The sequence below is a fragment of the Aptenodytes forsteri genome, unplaced genomic scaffold (genome assembly GCF_000699145.1).
Source record: "Aptenodytes forsteri isolate BGI_AS27 unplaced genomic scaffold, ASM69914v1 Scaffold16, whole genome shotgun sequence".
Taxonomy (NCBI): Eukaryota; Metazoa; Chordata; class Aves; order Sphenisciformes; family Spheniscidae; genus Aptenodytes; species Aptenodytes forsteri.
The window spans coordinates 4,550,051-4,571,372 of record NW_008794753.1 but is presented as its reverse complement, the minus strand read 5'-3'; the positions used below and the strand labels follow the sequence as shown (position 1 = coordinate 4,571,372).

The following is a 21,322-nucleotide window of genomic DNA, read 5'->3' as shown; positions in this document are numbered from 1 at the left end:
CAGCTTCTTGTTTTTTATTCTTTTGATGAATTATTTACCTCTCTTGGGTTTTAGTTTTTTTAATATTCTCTTTATGTTTATCTTCAAAACATACAACTCCCAGCACTCCCTACTTCCATTCAGTACTCATTGGAAAGCCACTGTGTTTGTTGGTCATTTATTTCCCAGTGTTCTATTTATATATACAGATGTATTGTAAATCATGCAGTATCATCTCGTGTTGCTCCTAATGTGCTGAGCCAACTAGTTGCATATTTCTGTGAGTAGTTTTGGTTTATCCTTTGGTTTGTTAATACACACAGTCTAAGTGGAACCTGTGGTTCTAGGTGCTGCACAGTCACAATGAATGATGAGCACTACCCCCAGTGCTTGCAGAACACATATATGAGGCAATCAGGTAGACTGCTTGAGTTCAGGATAAAGATAAGGCATGGCGTGTTACACACAGTTCTTTACAGACTGCAATCAGCAGTATCGGATCTTCCTCCAGTTACTCGCAAGTAGGTCTCGGCTAGGTTTCTTCTTCAGGTGTGCACTGGTTACTGGGTGGCGGGAGCACCAGATTTGGAGACAGGACTGTTCTGTTCCAGTCTTGGATCCTCTACCATTTTACTGTGTGACGATAAGCAAGTTGTCCCACCATACTTTCCCTTGGTCTCACTTGCCTAGAAGACGATATAAAAGTACTTCATAGCAAGAACTGTGTGCCCTTTTTGCAAAAGCTGCAGGCCTTGAAGTGAAAGGCTATGGACAATTGCAAAGTGCTGTTACTGATATGCTAGAGTTGAACTTCAATGTTTGCGCATCGTGTCTGTTGAGGGAGAAGAATGGGTTTCACATTGTGATTCCAGGGACTGCACCTTGTGAAGCTGATAATCGGTTCCTTTTTGTTGTCCTTGTCAGAGCTGTTGCGACGCTCACAGCAAGTCATCTGTCTGACACCCCATTTTTTTATACAAAGAACCAGAGCTAGGAAGTTCACTGTACTGTCTCTGGATTAGGTTCCCTCTCTCCTGGCACAGTTAATCAGCACATGTAATCTGGTTTCTGAGTAGGAGTGGGATATGAGAGCAACGTGATCTTGTAGCACTGACTTCCCTGTTGAGGTGGACTTTCAGATGTGTTCTGGTGACTGCCATATAGCAGTTACTGTAAAGCCCATAAAAGTGCACCACAGAGTGAAATGTCTGCAAACTATACCAGTAGGTTGTGGGAGATGCATCTTTGCCTTGACTAGCTTATGTTAAGGATGAGTGTCATCCTCAGTCATGACATACCTCTTTCTGGTCCTCTCAGCCATGCAGCATTTTGATGGTCTGAGGGCATGTCCGTCCTTAGCAGTGCCAAGAAGAAGGGAGGGATTCCTCTGAGTCAAAGAAGCTAAGCAGGAATTTGGCATGCTTTTAGCCTCATGCCTGATACTCTCAGACTCTCTTTCCTTTCATTAATTCCACTCTGTGCTGCAGCTGAAGAGCACGTATTAAAACTCTGAGGAGGCATGTCTAGTAGTTGTTCGAAATCAGTTAATTTTTTATTGGATTTGAAGTCAGACTTCATGGGCCAAACCCACCCCTAGAGGACTGGGGATGGGGAATTGCAGGCAGTCGGGACTTGTTCCGGATAATTGACTTTCTCTTCTGTGTCCACCCTCACTCTCAGATTCACCTAAGAAACCTCCCTATCTTTGCTTCTCCGCGGTGCTAAGGCTGAGAGGCCGTTGTCCCTAGCAGCCTCAGCCATCAAGATGTATTAAATTAAACATACACACACATCACAGCCCTGAGGCTATTAACCCCCCATGCACACAAATAATCCGTTGTGGTCTAAGTAGGATAACTTATGTTTGGACCCTGATCTAGTCCAATTCATTTCCACACCTGCGGGAGTGACCTTCAAAACTTGCTCGAGGCTCTGTCTCAAAAGTCGTTTTCTCATTAGTGGAAATGAAATGTATTGTGGAGCTATTGCTCTGTCTCTGCATCTCTGGGGAGACGAGCGCAGAACAACACTTCTAGTCCCTGCCCACAAATCACGCCAGGCCGCCTCACTCCCAGTTCGTTTTCTAGAAACCCTTCTTCCCTGATTCCTCCTCCCTTTCCCTCCACAATAATGTAATTAAGATTAAAGAAAGTCCTTGCAGCGTGTCCCCAAAGGTTGCAATGAGCAGGGGCTGCCGTTTCAAATGCTTTGGGCACCTGGGCATGCCAGTGGACAGAGAAGGCACCTGCAGTGGCTCACAGCCTCCTGCCATCCCTGCCCGGGGCGGTCTGCTCTGCCCGCTGTCCCCCTGGTTACTTCATCTGTTCTTGCTTGGGCTTGTGGCTGGCCGGTCCCAGGACGGAATCTTTTTTAAAACAATACAATTTATTCCCATAGTAAACATGCTGTAGAATTGCTTGGTCTGCTACCAGTGTTTACTTCCAGCTGTCATCTCTGTCTGTAGTACTATTAGAGTGTAAGGGGAAAAAAAACCCAAACCCTCCTGTTGTGCTTCGAGTCCTTGCCATCCATCAACCAGGGGTCACAGTAACTGCAGATCATATGCTCGGGTCTCAAAAACTGCAGGAAATCAGTCTTTGTTACATGGAAAATAAAGCAGTCTATGGGGAAAATAACCATAAATGTTCATTATTTGTACAGGAAAATCAATTTGTAGGCCAATTGACCAAATAAAGTAATACAATTTGCTGGGAAATCCCCCAGGTGTGGCAGGCAAATCATGAAGCGGAAATGGAAGCAGTGGTTTTCGTAGGTAGGCTGTGGTGGTTTGGGGGTGGGAGGGATGTGGGGAAGGGAGACAAAGCTTAAGAAAAGGAATAAAACTACAGAAAAGGGTACCTTTAGCTGTGCAGCCAGTTGAAGGAAAGGTGCTAGTGAAAGGAGGAGAAGGGGAAATGGTCTTTTTGTTGTTTTTATATCACAGAGGATGGTGGAAAGAGGTAACAGTGCCATCATACAGCGTGTGATAGCAAGAAAGGAGCTCTCTTGGAGGGGTTGACAAACTGAGAAGTGGAGCCCTGTGGTATGGCTGGAAGCACAGGTGATCTAGCAGTAGGAGCAGGGGAGTGACAGACACACAACCTTTCTCGGTTCTCCCTCATTTTGTCATCTACCCGGCAAATCCTGGGCAAGACGTTTCCATTGTGCAGGCTATAAGTGTGGAGTAAAATCAGATAATCACCCCAAAATGACTTTAAGGTGGTTCTGTGAGTCTCATGTCAGCGGTGAATACCATTTGCAGCCTTAGTGCAGAACTGATTGTTTCTGAACAATGACACCCAAGTCTAGGGATGGGTACTCTGTGCCTGGATGGCTCTTTGTCACAGGTGCATGTTGACACTGGTCAAGTTAAAAAAGCTAAGGATCAATTTGTCAGTCAGTCTCTTCCAATTATCTGAACCAGATCCTTTGTGCTTCCTTAAGTGGAGGCTGTGAGTCTGTGCACATATGAAGGCAATGAGATTGGGAGGGAGAGAGAGGGACATCTTCTTCAGCTGTTTTTTACTTGAAAGGATGCATTTATGACCACAGCACTAAAGACGTTGCTAAGGTATTGTAGTCCAGTTCCTGTGATAGTTGAAAAGGGTCCACAGAGCTTCTTTTCCACACTGGATGTGAATATATTGTCCCTTTGGCTTTGGAAGCCCAACAGGCTGCTCCTGGCTCTGCAGCGGCCTCTCTGCATGACTTCGTTCATAGGCTTACATATCTTCATCACACCTTGCACCACTGTGAAATGGATCTACTGCTCCTCACCGGCCTCCCCGATGTGTTAAAAGCCCTTAAATAACAAAAGCTTATAAAACACGTTGTGCTTTTCAAGTGAAAAGTACTGCATGATGGCAGTATCACTGTAGCAGATGACAGGCTTATTGGCTCAGATTTCACTTGCTTTTGGCTCTCTGTGATAGGGAGAGGGCTCCAGGGAGGCTATGGCCTCACTCTTGTGCATGCAGCAGGTGTCAGAGCTTTTGATTGGTAAAAAAGGGTCCTTTCAAAGCCTTGAGTGGCGCTGCAGAATGCTGTTTAGACAAACTCTGCCAGTCATGCCACATCTGCGAACGAACTGCACCTTTCTCTGTTTTGTTTTGGTATCGATAGTTTAAGAGTATGATGTCTACTTGAACACCAGGCATTTTTTTGCAAAAGGGGAAGCAATGCCTTTATTAATATTTGTAGTCGTCTTGTTTGCTTTGGATTTTCAAAGTTTGCTTGGCTGTCGGGAGGGTTGAGTCATTCCGAGGAAACTTGGTGGGCAGACCTGGCTGTTGCTCACTCAGTAAGTGGCAGCTCTCTCCTCACATTTTTCTGATCTGCTCTTCAGTGCTGGGATCAGACTTGAAACACTACAGTATGGGGATCGTTTTATACCTTTAACAGCCTGAATGATGTCTGTGCAGGTGTTAACTGAAGGCTTGAGCTCAAGGCTCTTGAAGAAGCATGTCTGCCATCCAGGGAGGATGGTGCTGCGCTGCTGGGTGGTCCTGTCATGGAGGCAGATGTGGCTGATTTTTGGCACCAGCCTCCCTGGGGAATACTAGGATGTAATGCAAAGCTCTGGTTACTCTGTCTCCGCTGTGTGGAGCAGCTGCTGTTTCTCTGCTCTTGTCAGTTTGGTTGCTTCAGTTTTGAGGGAAACTGCTGGGAAATCAATTTTTTTAAAGCTGAGGAAAATTGCCCTCTGGTTAGTTTCCATCTCATTCTGCCCATGACAAGAGTGGTCCAGCTGTGGGGATGGACAGGAGGCTTTTCTTGGGTCGGCCTAACACCAGGGTGTTTGAGGTGAATATGGCTGGGGTCAGGGACTGACAGTGTGGGAGTTCCACTGATGCCCCTAGGAGCTTATGTTTTCAAAGTCACCAGTGATCATGGGGCACTTCAAAATTTTGGAAGCCCAGCTTTTGGGATGATGTTGGACCTGATTTTTCCAAAGGAACCAGCTGTAGCCCTCAATAACTACAGCAGCAGCAAAATCTTCTTCCATATGGACAACTAAAGGAAAGGAGGAACAGACTTTCAACAAATCCAGGTCTGTCTATCCCATTAAGTGAAGATAATAATTACTGAACTTTGTAAAACACACTGAACTGTTTAGATAATGCCTGTTTTGGTTTCTGTTACAGCAACAACATGCATTTTGGGAGGAACTGTTTAACATTTCTGTTTGAGCTCTGTGAAAGTTGCTCTTCATGAAAGCGAAGACTTACCAAAAAAGAAAAAAAAAAGCTCAAAACAGAACTTGAGGCAGAAAGTTCTATCTACCCAATGAAAAGCTACAGTGGCTAGTCCTCATGCTTGTAGGACTTGAACAAAGCCTGGGTCTCTGTCCTTTTGGCTGAGCAGGCTGTAAGCCACACTTGGAAATCTCAAGGATCTCAAAGAAATGCTTTAAGCGTGTGTCTCCAGAGCAGAATAAAAGTATAAACCCCAGTCAAATTCCTCTTGATGGAACATTTCAGACTCGCTGGGAAAGGCTGTGTTCTCTTGGACCTGATGTAATGAAACTTTGGAGTGAAACATTAATACCTGGGGGAATGACGGACAGTTATTTTGTTCTCTTGTCTTTCTGTTACTTGAAAGGTACAGCAGTGTGGTGCACGAAAAGAAGGGAAAATGTCTGAAAGCATCCGTGCCCTTTTGCTCCTTGTCTCTTCACCAGAGGGGAGGAGCAGGAAAGGAAAGAAAAAAAGAGAAAAATATGTAAGTTTTGCTTTTATTTAGGAGATAGCATCAGTGTACCACATCCTCAGCTGGTGTAAGTTGACTTTTACTCTATTAATACTGGCTTACATTGCCTGAGGACTTGGCTTCACATCTCTGCTTCCTTCTTTGCAACCTCAGACTGAAATGGACAAAGTTATTTGATGTAGAACAGCCATAGAAAACAAAGACTAGGCCACTTTTCAGTCTTCTTCCAAAGAGTTTTTGAAAACAGGTGGCTCCAAAGGACTGATAGATTTTTTTCTATCTTAGAGTTACCTCCCTTCAAAGACTGGAAATTCCAGTTGGCTTTTCCAGAAAAGCATAGCTCTCACTCTATTAACGAATTATCCTTTAGGCTTTATAACTCACTCAGAGGTAATAAATGGGAAATGTTCCCTTCTGTTCACAGATCTTGTTCATCTGTTTCTTTAGGGCTTCAGGAAATAATGTTGATAATATTGATGGGAAAAGCTGCAGCTTCCCTTCTGTGTAACTTTCTTTTGGTTTAAAACATACTCTGTTTCTGTGCACAGCCTCAGACTCAACGCATCATTCTCTGCTCCAAAGAGCTTACAATATAAACGGTGTAGAGAAACAGGTACAAAGGAGAGAAAGTGTTACTAATGGCTTTTTATAGCAGGGAGACTGAGCGTGATGGGATCAAGTGAGTTGCCTAGGATCACACAGGGAAATTGTGGTTAAGAGTAATTTTCTTCTTTGATATACTTTCCCTCTCTCTCAAAAGATAAAATACCCTAAAAATGGGCCTGGACTGTCTGTACTGGAATTGATAGCTTCTGTATAAACCAGTTGATGACAACTCAAAACTGTTAATGAGGAATCATCAAATGTAGACCTAGGGAGCCTGCTGGGGTACAAGTTATTCCCAGAATCTGTTGTCCCCCTGGCTACAGCTCTTAGACCTGTCTGGCTATGCCGAATTGCCTCCTCAGCTTGCCTCTAGTCATTGCCAGAAATTGTAAACCAGTTTCATGAGACTGATGAGGAATGCGACACAGTGCCCGAAACCTGGAAGAGTCTTCGTGATCTGTACTGCCTTAATTTTTTGCCTGACCATTGCTCTCTGTTCCCTTCTGCTCCCTCTGTACTTTGGGCCATCCCTCCTGTGCTGGAACAACTTCCAGTGTAACATTGGTGTCACTGGAAAGAGACGATAAATAATAAACCTGTTAGTGGTCAGGTTAAAGGGCTGGACTGCAGCTGACAGGGAGGCAGAAAAATAGATGCAGCGGAAGGCTGCCGACTGTTGTTTTATTCATTTGTTCATTACTGAACACTGGAGCAGGAGGTAAGATGAGAGGCTGGACGGCTTCTTCTGTCTGTGACCTCGGTTTTGATGGAGAAGCTGGTAAGCGTGGGGCAGCAGAGCTGCGCCCGTACCGGATTTGCTACCGAAACAGTTGGCCTGGTAGCACATTGGCTTAGAACGCCTAATGAAGGCCCAGGGGAGAATGGAGGATTATCTTGGAAGGCAACTGACCCTTTCGTAGGTGTTTACACTAATCACAGCTGAAGGTAAATGCAAACTCTGTCAGTTGTCCTACAGGGGGATGTGTGGGCTCCACTGCTGTGTAATTTCCCTAATTAAAGCCATTTGACTAGGTTTATTATTTGAAAAAGTAAAAGAAAAATATTGCAGGCTCTCAGAACCTCCCCCTTTCCTTTTCCCTATCTTTATTATCAATAAAAAGAGAGAGAAAATGCTGTCTGGACTTGAGGATTTCCTTCACATATGGAAAAGATTTAGCATTCTCCAGCTCCCAGCATTGGCAGCGCACAAACCTCCCCTCTTACCTCCCCCCCAGCATTCCCTGTCTGCTCCCTGTATTTCCCAGATCTATGTATACAGAAAGAATGCATGTGCTGGTGCTTCTGCAGGGTTTTTTTTAATCCGATAGAAATTATTTTTGAGAGTTGAATCACAGGCACGTGAATCATCTTGCAAACAGCTTTGATATTTTTATCAGTGTGCCAACTCTTTGTGCATTTGCATTTCTCTGCTTTTTTTCCTGGTACTGATTTGGATGCTGAAGAAGCGGTGTCTGTAGGGACTGCACCTGCTCATCTTCTTGGGTCAGTTCCCAAGGGGATCAGATGTCCAGAGTTTGGCTGGCAGTTAATGTGGACTGGCAAAAGCTTTGCTTTCATGTGCATTTTTTTTTTTCCATGGAGCTTTTTGCCTTGCAGCTCTCAGAGCAGAAGCCTTTCCATTGCTGGGATCAATTAAATGCTCACCAGGGACTCTCTCTGTGAGGAATCTTTCCTTTTCTGGCTGACTTTGAATGTCACACCAGGGCGTTCAGCTGTTTTGACCTTGTTGCAGTAGCTCCCAGGGCAGGAAACCTTTCCTAACCCTCCCTTCCTGTCTCTTCCCCAAGTCCTATGCTCTCCACCCGTCATTCCATCTGCAGGCTCTCCCAGGGCTCTTATGCAACAGTTTGGTTTTTGGTATTCTTGGCTGGGAGAACATGGCTCCAGGGGAGAGCTATGAGGGGGTTGGATGGGTGGGGGGAGAAAGATTTTATTTTGTAACTCTACTGACCTTGCTTAGCCACACAGAGCGGAATTTTCCCCCGCTCTCTGGAAGGGAAGAAATATCACCACTGTTTTCTTTTCCATCTTTCTGATGGTCCCTTGCTTTTATGACAGAACGATGGGGCTTCCAGGCTTCTCCTCTCAGGTAACCTACCGCTGCTCCCAAGCTGTTGTTTTTTTTTGCTTGTAGTTGCATCTCTAGACTTGGGTAATTGGTAACTTTAAATTGTGTGTTGGTACCCATCTGATTTTTCCTGGGGAAAGGAAATATGCCTGTCTGTGATTTTTAAAAACAAAGCAACCCCCCACCCAGACAATACTTTGAGAGGCAATGAAAGCAATTAATGGTGTCAAAAGACCCTAGGAGGGTGAAGTGGTGAGTGACTGAGGGCTGGACTGACGCAGGAACAGCTGGGTGGGTAGCTGAATGTGTCTGGGGAATAGAGGGTTATTGACTCAAACTCCAGCTGTGTTTCGTTAGCTGGTATCATAAGGCACAAAATTAATCTTTAACAATGTATAAAGGGAAGGGAATCCTAATACATGAGACAGTTCTGCAGTGCCCTCAACACTCACCCTCGCAAAAGCTTTGGAGAATTGCAGAAATGTTTTACTTTCTAGTTACACTAATTAAAGAGAGGATAAGTGATACCCTCCCACACCCTCTATCCACGGGGTGGGGGAAATCCAAGCTCTGAAGAGGTTTCCTCTAAGCTGAGTCAGTTTTTCTCCTGAAAGCAAACATCTTGGACTCCTCTCAGGCACCGAAGAGGTTGTTGGAGGGTTCATTGCAGGGTAGGGGAGAGCACCTGTGCCGTAACTCTGCAGCAGCCTTTTGGCTGGCTGGCTATTTCACCCACAGATGTACATGTTGAGAACAGGTCCTCAGTGGGGATCCTATGTTCCCCTTGCTCTCAGGGGTATAATCTGTTCCTTATACCACCTTCTGTCTGTGCTCCCCGGGGCAGGGAGCTGGCAGGCAGGCAACCTGGCTTTGCTGGACTGAGCTATAAGACATATTTACCACTACGTATGCTTCATCTTTTTGCTGGGGGTACTGCACCTGTACTGACAGCTGTTGGCTCTGCAGCTATAGAAAATGCTCCTTCTGACCCATTGGCCAAAACAGTCCTCCTAGTTTAAGCAAGCCAGCTGGCAAAGCACACCTTCCCCCTTTTTCTTCATGTGTGTAAAAATAGAGTTATTTAACAGGGGGGAGCTGGAGTCCCAAGAAGCCTGGCTCTCTGGCAGCGGGTGGCTATTGACTGGGTTGTTTTCCCAAGCATCAGACACCCCAATGAATATCAACAAATTGGGAGGCAGTTTTCTTTTTAAAATATTCAAACCTTCTTATAGGGTTCATGGTTCAACATCAGCATCCTATTAATGTATGACGTCACTCTGTAATGACAGTGTCACGCAAATGCAAGCTTTTAATGTGAGATTATGAGGCTTACATCAAATATCTATAAATCCTAAAGTACATCCCCATATATAGCGATGCCACTGCAGTCTCTGGGTGTATTCTTGCACATAATGCTGCTCTGCGTACTTTACTACCTGCCACTGCGTGCCAAGTGATGGTTGATAACCCTGAATCTGAGTTACTGTAGGTATCTCAATGGACTGCTCAGCTCTGTAGGTACATTCCTGTCCTGTAAGCTGTCTGTACAACTGGCAAAGGGCTTTAGCAAAAGCCAGAGTCATAGGAATGATTCCTTGGATGGATTGCAGCTCACAAATGAGTGGTTTTTATTTGCAGCTTGGACCAGTGCCCTTTCAAGTCAATGGAAAGACAATTGATTGTAGCAGGTTCTGGACCAGGCTTCTGGCTACCTTTGTGCTTAATTTAAAAGTAATGTGTATCTACTGGTGAATGCCTCTAAACAGATTAAGAAAGTGCAATTGATTCAAAACTGACTATAGATGAACATAAAAGGCAAAATTGATTGGCTCAGTCTATTTTAATTTTCTGGGAATGGAGAAACGTAATAAATAAATAAAATGCCCCAAACCTAATGGCAAAAATACAAAGTACAAAGTAAACACAACTTTAAAAAATGCGTTGGAATGGAGGTGTTTACAAGGGCACTGGAACCGCTGTGGCCCTGGTTCCGATGTTGTCCATGTCTGGTCCCTGGTCAGAACAACTGTAGTACAGGTCACCTGTGACCAGAGATTGCTGCAGATGCAGATGCTCTTTTCCATTCATGTTCATTCGTTTGCCTTTTAAGGGAGGAAGCTCTCTGTGTGTTAGGTGATGTCTGTATAGGTACGTATATACATATTTGTATATTACATATCTAGGCGTATATATATGTGTGTGTATATATAGGTGTGTATATATGCAGCAGCTTTAGGCGTAAGGATACAATTTACAGAAAGGCAAAGAATAAGCATTCGGAGGAGCAGGGGAAAGGGGGAACCTGTGTTCCTGGTCTGGCGGGCTGTTTCTCTAGGTTTAGTGCCTCCCTTTTTGCTGCGCTCTTGCTCTTGTTAGGGCTGATGAGTCCCTGGGCAGTCACTGAGACCTGGTAACTGCTCAAAGGTACCATAATGGCCATAAAATGATTTTTAGTATCTGATCAGTGCCGTTCTCTTTAGCCTGTGAAGTCACAGCAGAGAGTGAATTGCAATTATTTTGAAGTGGAAATTCACACACCTTCCCTCCCCTCCCCTTTTAATTGTTATGATAAATTGTGACTTTGGAAAAACATATAAAGCTTTGGCATGATAAAGCTCATGCTGATATCAAATCCTAGCTTTTCAGCATGACAGAAATCTGGTGCAAATACTGCCCTCCTTGCTTTTCCTTTCCTTCCCCTCACTTTTCCCTTTCTCCCCTCTTCTTCTCCCTACTGTCCTTTTGACACTGTGCAAGCTAGAGGTACTAAGATGGCTTTAGACAGAGGGTAAGCTCTGCGCACATCCTCTGTGTGCACTGGAGCAGGAAAGGGGGCAGGGGTGGAAATGCGCCTAGTATGTGAAAAGTGTTTAAGAGTAGGAGGCGCACAATTTACATCGTGTGTTCCTCCGGGGAACAGGCAGTGAGAAACCTCTTTGCTCCGGGGAACAGGCAGTGAGAAACCTCTTTCTCACTGAGAAAGGGCCGTGTGAGTGGGGGGGAGCCCACAGGGATGAGGGAAAGCATTTGCTGTTTGTCCCATAGATGCACTTGGCCCCTCACACCATAGCAATTCACCTTGTGCAGGTGGGTCTCTGAGAGTCCCCAGTGGTATTCGCAGTAAGGATAGTCTCCTGTGTCCGTGTCTGGGCATTTGGACTCACCACAAAGCCTGTTGCAGCTGGATCCAAGTTTTGTACTTGGGGTACTCGGAGATGTAGGAGCATTCACCTTGTTGCTGTCCAAGGGTGCTTTTCTTCCTCACATCTCTCTCAAGAAGAAAGTATTTTTCCTTGTATACGTGTGTCTTCCCATTTTTAAGCCAGTTTGGCCCACTGCTCTTCTCTCCCTTGGGTGCCTGCTGTTCACAGGCAGCTGTGCTCTTGGCTTGGAAGGGCATCAGAATGGGAAAGCTAATGTGCCTCCTTGGGGTGATGCCTTCCAGATGGATTTAGCTAATTATCACAATGATTAGGGCTCCCCTTAATGACCACAACTGGAATTTATTGACAGAGGTAAACAAGAAGGTTTTTTTTGTATTTGTGGAAAGTTCTTAATTTGTTTAATTAAAAAAACATGGGCTCTTCTATCACTTAGTCTTGCTCCGTTCTCCCCTGCAGAGAGCCTGACTGGCTTTCCCAGGGCATTTCATTTTGCCAGGTTTATTTGGAAAGTTGGAGTCGATGTTTCAGAGAAGCTGTTACTAGTTAAATGTTACTCTGTGCTTATTCAACCTGTTTCACACACCTTTCTTCCTTTTGTTCCAGTCCTTGCTAAAAACGTTTCTTTTCTATGACTTGTCCTATTGAAGGCAGTATGCCTACACACCTGTACCAAGAATGTGCATGAAAACTGTGCTTTGCTTCCCCTCGCTGTGGTTTCCTTCCCAGTTTCATGATTTTGTTTGCTAAAATTTTAAATTCTGTGGGGCAATGACATTACAGTCTCCCTGGGTTTCCAGTGTACATCTTCCACTGTAAGTGCTCATATTATGGCTCTCTGTCTTGGTCAATCACAGATCAAGCTAAACACCCCAAGTGCTAGAAACATGTTTTATCACAGTGAGAGCTAAAACCCCAACACACTCTAGGCTGCACTAGGCTCGTATCTTCTTGTGGATCAGGCACAAAGGGTGCAGCGACAGAGTAATCTATAATACATTCTCACTACTTGCAGAAGATAGGAGGTTGGGACCAGGGTCATGTTTGCTAGGTTCTGTACACAAATACACATGCAGTGAAAAAGCAGCTTTTGCCTCTTGGGAATTTTCCTCCTGTTTATTTGGGTCTTGTCAGAAGTGAATTGTTGAGGGAAGTACACTGCCAGGACCACCTAGGGAAAGTCTGCACAAGGCAAGACCTGCTAGATTCATCTGAACATGCAAATGAACAGTGAAAAGTAGCCTCAGTAATTCAAGTTGAATTTGATGTGGACTGTTCACTGGTGTGAGAGTCAAACCTGCTGCTGGCTGGCATAGGCGGTTTTCCCTTTGCAGTCAAAAGTGTTCTGGATTATCTGGATCACATCTTCCCTGGGCTACTGACAAAGCTTTAATTTAACCTATTCTGCTATGTTAATATGCAGCATTTGGTAGGACATATTCTGGAGAGAGAGATTGGTGCCTAAAAAGGAAAGGCTGAGAGAGTTGGGGTTGTTCAGCCTGGAGAAGAGAAGGCTTTGGGGAGACCTTATTGCAGCCTATCAGTACTTAAAGGGGGCTTATAAAAAAGACGGTGGCAAACTTTTTAGCAGGGCCTGTTGCGACAGGACAAGGGGGAATGGCTTTAAACTAAAGGGGGGTAGATATGGACTAGACATAAGGAAGAAATGTTTTACGCTGAGGGTGGTGAAGCACTGGCACAGGTTGCCCAGAGAGGTGGTGGATGCCCCATCCCTGGAAACATTCCAGGTCAGGTTGGACGGGGCTCTGAGCAACCTGATCTAGTTGAAGATGTCCCTGCCCACGGCAGGGGGCTTGGACTAGATGACCTTTAGAGGTCCCTTCCAACCCAAACCATTCTGTGATTCTATGATTCTAATTCTGCTGCCATCTTCCTTTCCTGTTGGTGTGGATGAGATGCAAGCTAGGAGTGAAGAGGTGGGGAGAGGCTGGAAGTGCACAACTTGAATATTAGAACTGGAAGAACTAGATATAGATATGCCTCTGCTGAAAAGTCTTTTGCAAAGCGAACATAGCCCTTGCCCACCCAACATACCGGTCTGAAACCTGCAATGACTAACAGCATTGCCTTTGCAGGGCAGCCATTTGAGAGGAGCTGCTTGGTTCTGGGTTGCCTAACCAAATTCTTGTTTTCTTCTCTTTTCCTCCTGCCCTTTCCCATTCCAACTAATTCCATCCTGTGCCAGAACCGGGGTCGCCTGGCAGAGAAGAGGACGATCCCCTTACCTCCAACCAGGATCCCGAAGAAAGAGCTGACCTCAATTTTCTCGCATAGTGATGACAGCGAAGAGAGTGATAAGAGCAATGGTCAACACCCTGAAGTAAAGCAGGAGGAGGATCTCCATATCAGTATCATGAAAAGAAGGTACTTTCCTGCCAGGGCGTGCTGCATTACAAGAGCAAAGACAGGGAAAACTGGACAGCAGGTGACCAGCCTTTGTGGGCCAATACTGCCCAGGCTGCCCAATGGAGTCACCTCCAGGGCCTGAAATGAAAGTGCAAATGTCACAGCATAGCTCAGAAAGAGTCGTTGGGTCCTCTTTTCTACTTACTTACTCCTGTCTGGGGGGAGTAGGCCTCTATGGGGCCTTGCACCATCGGCTTTGTGTTTGCATTAAAGGCGTCTGTATTTGCAGACTGTAAATTGTATTTCACCCTCTGTCCAGCATTCTGTATCTTTGTGCCTGGTGAGGCCAACAAATTGCATGACCAAGAAGTCATCTGTGGGCCTTTTACATAGCTGTCTGAAAATACAGAGGTGTATGCCTCCTAAGTTCTGCCTTTTGCTTTCAATTGTCCCCAAATTCTGATGTAATATAAACTGGATAATGTAACGTTGGGGAACAAAGTTTGGGAAGGAGGTAGCAGCAATGGTGGTTGTTACATGTTCTTGATTACAAGTGTCAAAGAGCATACCCGTGTCTCACTGATCCCGAGTAGTCTAAAAGTAGAAGTAATGGAGTTGCAGTAGGCAAAGAGTCACTCAGATCCTGGGGCTTACCTCAATACTTACATATTTTGATCGTGTCTTTCTCAGTACCATATATGTTCGTCCTGGAATCACGCAGGGTTAATGGAAGAGGAAAAGGGATTGTCTTGAGTTACATTCTGGTAACCGTCACTTGGGCTCTCATGTATAGTCTCAGTGCCCATAATATTCATCTGCAAAATTTTGGGTTCTCTCATCCCTCTGGAAAAATATGATGTTTAGAAGACCTGTAACTACAGGAAAATAAATACCTAAAGGCACTGTGTCTCAGCCTCCCATACATGTCATTGCAACTCATCTTGATTGTCATCTTCCTCTGATGCATAAAATCACTCAGATTCTAAGACAAGCCCTGTAAAAACAGGGGAGTGGAAACTGAAGGCATGTAATTGCTTTTCATATGTTTTATGTGTTTCTTGCTCCTGAGTAGATAAGCTGTTTCCCCCCTTGCCTTCCAGCAGATGCTGGTACATTCAGCAACTGAGAGCTTGAAAGTAGGGAGACAAAACAGTAACCAGCTCTTCTCATAAAACCCGCCTGTAATTAAAGTCTGGGTTTATCATTGCAGCTGTCCAACAGCCATGTTCAAGGGTTATTGCTTGGAAATGAAAAGGTGTTTGGGGAATGCATCTGCACTGTGCATGCGCACAGGAGCCACAGAGGAGAGGGAACCCTCCTAAGCAGTTTTGGTAAACTGCCCTTTTTCTCTTGCCCCCTTTAATTATGCTTTTAATTCTGCAAAATTATGGTGCTAGATTGTCTCATTAGGAGGGAGAACAACATGATAACTATATAATTGATATGCTGGGCCCCCCAAATATAAAGTGCTCTTATTTTAAATCTTTAATTAGTGTAATTGCTTTGCCTTGTTTATTAGCAAATGAAGAAAAAATACTTAATAGCTATTAGCCAGAGGTCCCCCAGCTTACCATTTCTGTGCTCTTCAGTACTTTTCAATCAGTTTGGCTGAAGATCTCTTGTTTAAGCTTTGTCTTGATTCCTTAGAGGAGTGCATGATTCTTACCAGGTAGGCTAGACTCTCATTGCTTTTGTACAGTTGTTCTCCTTTTCATTTTCGTGGGAGCTCGATACAGTGTGTGTGGGAAAAGCTAGAATAGCTGGGGCAAACAGGGGCCAGGCAGCACTCTTGATGTGTGCAGTAATAACAGGAAAAACGAGCATGTAATTCAGTGCTTGGTGCCCAGGCAGGGAACATCTACTGCTCAAATGCCTCAGCACTTCCAAGCGTTTTGTCCCTTGCAAATGGGTCCCCCAACCCTCCTGTCCCAAAGAGGGGAAGGACTGGCCATTTCCACCTGCTGAAGAGCAATGAATGGGAAGCGACCCGACCCCACTCTTGCCCAAACCCTGCTGGAGGGAGCAGGCTCTGGCTCTGTTCCCACTGTCATTAGCAGCCCAGGGACTGGGGTGGAAGGTGTGATGGGGCTGGCTCCAGAGACAGCAGCAGCATCATAAAGGCTAGACAGCTCGCAGACATGACAGCTGGGGCCCGGCAGAGACAGTGCCCCATCTGCTTTCTGTTTTTAATTCACCTGTTGTATCCTCCCCGATTGGTGATGGATTGGGCTGAGGTTTTATTGTCTCCCACTGAGAGGAAGAAATAGGTTAAACTGTGATAGTAGGAAAACAAGGTCAGGGCCTGAGCAAACCTGTGTTCTCCTCTTGTACCCCTGGATGGCCCTCGTGCACACCTGCATGCACTTATGTTATAAACACTTGCGTTATTGCTTTGAACATTGTTGCCTTTTCTTTTTTCTCCTATACCCAATTTCCCTTATATTGACTGTTTCTTTCCATTGTTGGCACAAGGGAATGCTTACTGCTACTTTGAGGTCTGGGCATTGGTGAAGAAAAGACCCTAGGGATTAGAATAGGAGTCGGAAGCTTAGTTTCTTGGCTAGTCCCTCACCCTAGCCTTTGACAGTGATTTCCCCTGTGATCTTAGGCAATTGCCCATGGTGATGGCCTTCAGAGGAGATCTGAGGCAGAGAAAACCTGCCTCATGATGTTCTTGCAGTCCTAGAAAGGAGCAGAGACCTGTAACTACCACTCAAGTTAGTGCATTTCAGTGCATGCCGACTTACTTCACAACCAAGTCCTTGCAAAACTGTGTCACTTTGCCGTCTTGCACATAGGTAATTAAGTTAAGGAAACCAAGCCTCACACTGAAGTGAGCTTGGCTCATCTGCTTTGAAATCCAGGTGACCCAAGCTTAAAGGTGAATGTTTTCATCTTGTAGTGAGACCCCTTGAGTCCTCTTTAGCCTGCTTTGCAGGGTGTGCTAAGTAGCCTTTGTGTTATGCCTCCTGTCTGGAAGACAGAGGGCTTAAAATCTTGTCTCATATAACCAGAGGCATCTGCTGAGCTTGATACCATAGCTTGATACCCAGACTGTCAGCACTCAGCTCTGAAGATTATTGGGACAGCGTTGCAGAGGAAAATCCTTTTTCTTTCGATCAGATTTTGGGTTCCTGAAAATCTTGCTCTTTTACAACATGGCCTACGTGCAACAGTTGCATTGCCTTAACTACTATGGTTTGGTTAAGTTGTACTGACTCCTGGTGAGAATGCTTGTCTGGCTATGAAAATAGTTTTTCCTATTTGGGGAAAAGAATGATATCGGTATAGGGCATTTCTATACCAAAGCACCTAATGTCACCTTTACGGTTATTTTAGTCGTAATAATACTGGCATAGCTGAACTGGTACAAGAACTATGTAGAGCAGACTTCAGTTAGAAACTTTGGCTTCATGAAGCCTTTTTCCTTTCTCGCAGACTATTAACTAAGCTGCCTCTCCCCAGCAAGCTAAACTAAGTTATGCCAGTCTGCTTTTTTTGTTACCGCTCTCTGGTTTATCCTATACACAAAATGAGCAATGCAGAGGAAGTTTGAGACTACAAATTCCATTGCTCTGCAACAGTTTGGGGAGCATTAACTTATACTCATTGGGAGATTCCAACCGACATTGATAAATGCACTACCTCAGGAACAGCCTGTGAGCTTTTTCACACTGAGGTTCAAACTGCCTTTAAGGATCTCCGTTACGTTATCCCAAGAATTTCCAACCAGAGGAAAGCCAGTGTAGCCAGAGAGTAAGGTTCAGCTTTAACAGTAAGATCCTCACATGCTGTTGGATTTAAGGCCAGCATTGTCTTGCGGGTGCATGAGTTTGATTTCTATTTTAAAGACTGGCCTTTTTCATTAGAATGGAAGGTGAGGGGAAGAGGAGAAGAGAAATGTAATACATCTGAGATTTAACAGCGTAGGTTAGGAACTGCTCATGCACAGCTTTGTCTAAGTCCCCAGCAAAATGTGATGGCATGGCTAGTAGTAAGAGGCAGTAATATTTAAGCACCTGTTTAAAATGGTGAAAGTTTTTGACCTGACCTGTCTCTGAAGGAACCCTTATGGGATATCGGCAAACATGTACACTGGACTGAGTAATGGGCAGGATAGGTGCAAATGGACATGTATAGCGAAAATGCCTTTGAAGTTCTTTTATTAAAAAAAGAGGATTGGGAGCAAAAGTAGGAGCAGATTGTACAATGAGAGCACACAACGGGCTGGGTTTCTTGCCAAATATTGCTCTGAAATAAAAGCCATTTTGAGGAGAAATAACAAAAGTTGTCCTGTAACAGGGTGTCTGTACACTAAGAAGCAGATTTCTGGAGAACCTCATACTGTCCTTAAGTCCCTCCTCCTTTTTTTATGTCACTGCCCCCCACACCCCCGAATCTTCTCCGGCTGTGTCAGCAGTATGACCCCGGTGTCCAGCACCTGGCATGGGCTTAGTATTATTTCAAAGCAGAGGAGAGCATTTGAAATGAAGGTGCTTATTCAAGGAATGGTGGAACACTGTCTCCTTTCCCCTGTTCACACATGAACATGGATAGAGTCCAGACAGGGGCAAGTTCCTCTCCCCTGTCCCTCAGCATCCCTCACCTCGCAGACCAGCTTTACAGCATTCTCCTCACTCAGCGTCCATTTTCTAATAGCGAAATTACTGACCTCCACTAAGCCTTAATGGCTAGTGGCTGTCAGCCTTTCCACTGCCCGCCTTTTAAGTGGACAGCTATTTCTTATATCCCATAAGGCTGCTGCTCTTTGACTCCCTAATTGATTGAAGATCAAACCCAAGCATCCCCCCATTATATTTGTCACATGCACCTGCTTGTAATTCAGAGCCATGAGGTCCCAATGCCTTCTCAGCTGATGTGCAATGTACACAACACTGCCTTTGCCTTCCTTCTCTTGCTTGGCCTCTTCCTGCAGTGGTCCCAAACAGTCCACCCTGGTGCTGCCCTGGGATGAGAGCTGTGTGACATCCCCCCTCCTGGTGGAGCTCAGTTTCATGGCAGGATATGCCACACAACACTGCTTTTTACCTGCTGCCAAAGCCAGAGCATGTCTGGGGTCTGGGCTAAGCTGACAAGGCTCTTCCAGGCAGCATACAACTGAAGAGAGACTAGACACATGACAGAGCAGGGCCCTGGGCTCCAGCCGTGAATCAGGCTGTTAGATTAGATTCGACAGCCCTTCTTCTAATTGCCATGACTCAAGAGAAGGAGGGAGGCAGGGCCCCTCATGTGGCTGGAGACATATTTTGCTGCTTTGTGACACTTTTCTTCCACAGCTTCCACTGGTTATTTTCTGTCAGTCCCTTCTTCCTTCCTCTGCAACCCTTTATTTTCTCTTCTCCTTTCTCTTTCCTCCCTCCTTCCCCCTTTTTCTCTGAACCATGCACCACTTAATTACAGTCACCATATTCAATAAATATATTAAAGAGCCCTCTGGGAAGCAATGGCTGGACTTGGTCCAGAGTGCCAGGAAGCATGTCATTGACCTAATGAGGACATATATTTGGGGGGGGCGGGGAGAGAGAGAGAAAATGGCTACTTACTTCTCAGGGATGCTGCAGGGTAAAATATAATAAAGAGCAAGAAATCCCTTCTTGCCCAGGAAAGGTGATATGAGACCGGAAAGAAAGGTGAAATGTGAGAATAAAAGCAAATGAAATCTTGACCCACAAGCGCTCTTGGCTGCTCTCTGTATCTCCTTCTATCTGACCCTTGCAACATCAATTCCATGGTGGAAAATAACCCAGATGCCCCAAGTCCAAGTCTCAGTCCTGCTGTAATCTTTAGGCCATTCTTCCAGCCATCACGTATGAGGTTTCCTGGAGGAGCCTACTCCCGTTCATTGCCTGCACAAGCTTCTTAATGTTGGCTGCCTGAAAATAGCATGACATGGATATAGGGAGACTGGAAGCTGAGACAGTGATATATGCGAAGAGTAGGGAGGAGAGAGGAGCTAGCTCTGACCATCCAACCAAGCAGCCTGCATAATGACACCTGCAAATATATCTTCCCAGATTGCTTACCTGCAGCATTGTGATTTGCATTGCATAGGCCTCACTGTGTGCCTAAGTGCTCTGTGTTTCCATACAAGATGGTGGTACATAGGGCCTGACCCAGGGCACGTTGAATTCCCAGTGACCATGGTGGTGTTGGGCTGTGCCAGTTGAACAGAAGTCCTTAATTCACCCGTTAACCAACACTGTCCCTTCAGTGCAGTCTTCTAAACCAAAGGATGTGGGGAAACCTTGTCAATATTTTTCTCTTCTCTGTGGCCTTGCCTGTGCTAGAAAATTGAAAGGTACAGAGAAACTCCATCCAAAGGAAGTGTTGGCCTTATAATTAAATGGGAGTAGAAAGGGACGGTTGTGGGTAAGAGATGGGGCTGTGATGTGTTCTCCTTCTGGCAGTAATGACCTCTTCCTGCAGCTGGATGCTGCCCAGTATTCTCCACACTTACATGGCATGCGTGTTGGTTACTGCAGCATGTACCTGGGACAGCGGAGCGAGCCAAAGGGAGCAGCTGAAAGCAAGTTGGCCACAGTGCAGAAGCTCAGCTGCAGAATGAGGTTGTTACTGCCCCTGGAGTGACAAGACGTTAGGGGGATGCCTGACTCACGCTGTTGGCCTCTTCCATGGTTGCCACTCTGGTGTTGAAAGCTTGCAGGGACCACTAGGGTAAAAAAGAAACGACAGGGAAGGAAAAAAACCAACTTTTAAATTAAAAACTATCCCAGCTGCTCTCCATTATTTTGCCAGCTCTGTCGCTTTCTGTTCTGGGCTGGATTCTCATTCCAGTACAGGCTCCAGAGATGCCTTGAGTAGCCTCAGCCCTTCCTGTTAATTTTTTTTTGGTTCACATACATTTATAAGCAATTTCATTCTTTGCACAAACCAAACCCTGACGTTCTAGTCCCTCCTTGCTGAGGTGCCTGATGCAGCAGTTTGTTAATGCCCCCAGCTTGCGTACCCCTCAGGCTGCCCTCCCCGCTTACAAAGCTGTGCAGGGAACCTGTCTCTTCCTCTTGCTGTGGGGCCCATCTGGTCGTTTTTGCTGAACACTTTCTAACTGACACACTGTGTCTGAGACCTTGGGTGGGTGAGGAGGTGGGAGAGACAGTAGCACCTTTGCTTGCCTGGCTACGTTTTTTATTTCCTCCCCCTCCTTTTTTTTTTACTAATTTGTAAGGGACTGGCTCCTGCTCACCACTCTTTATACAACCCAAAGACGGGCTTGTGTAGCTGATAGTTTGCAAATTATTAGTAATTTGATTTCGATTGGATGAATAACCCGTTAAAGCAAGATGTACATTAGCCTCAGAAATCTAATTGGTGATAACGGCATAGAGATGTGGAATGAGTGCTTGGTTCTGCTCCCTATCCCTCTCCCCTT

General features: G+C 45.3%; 1 protein-coding gene across 1 annotated transcript in view; it reads left to right on the top strand.

The window, feature by feature from the left end:
• SAMD11 (sterile alpha motif domain containing 11) overlaps positions 1 to 21,322 on the top strand; it is a 150,135-nt gene that overhangs the window by 25,932 nt on the left and 102,881 nt on the right. The window contains exon 3 of the mRNA XM_009274246.2: positions 13,751 to 13,929. Coding sequence (XP_009272521.2) covers positions 13,751 to 13,929 — 179 coding nt within the window. The remainder of the gene's footprint in view (positions 1 to 13,750; positions 13,930 to 21,322) is intronic.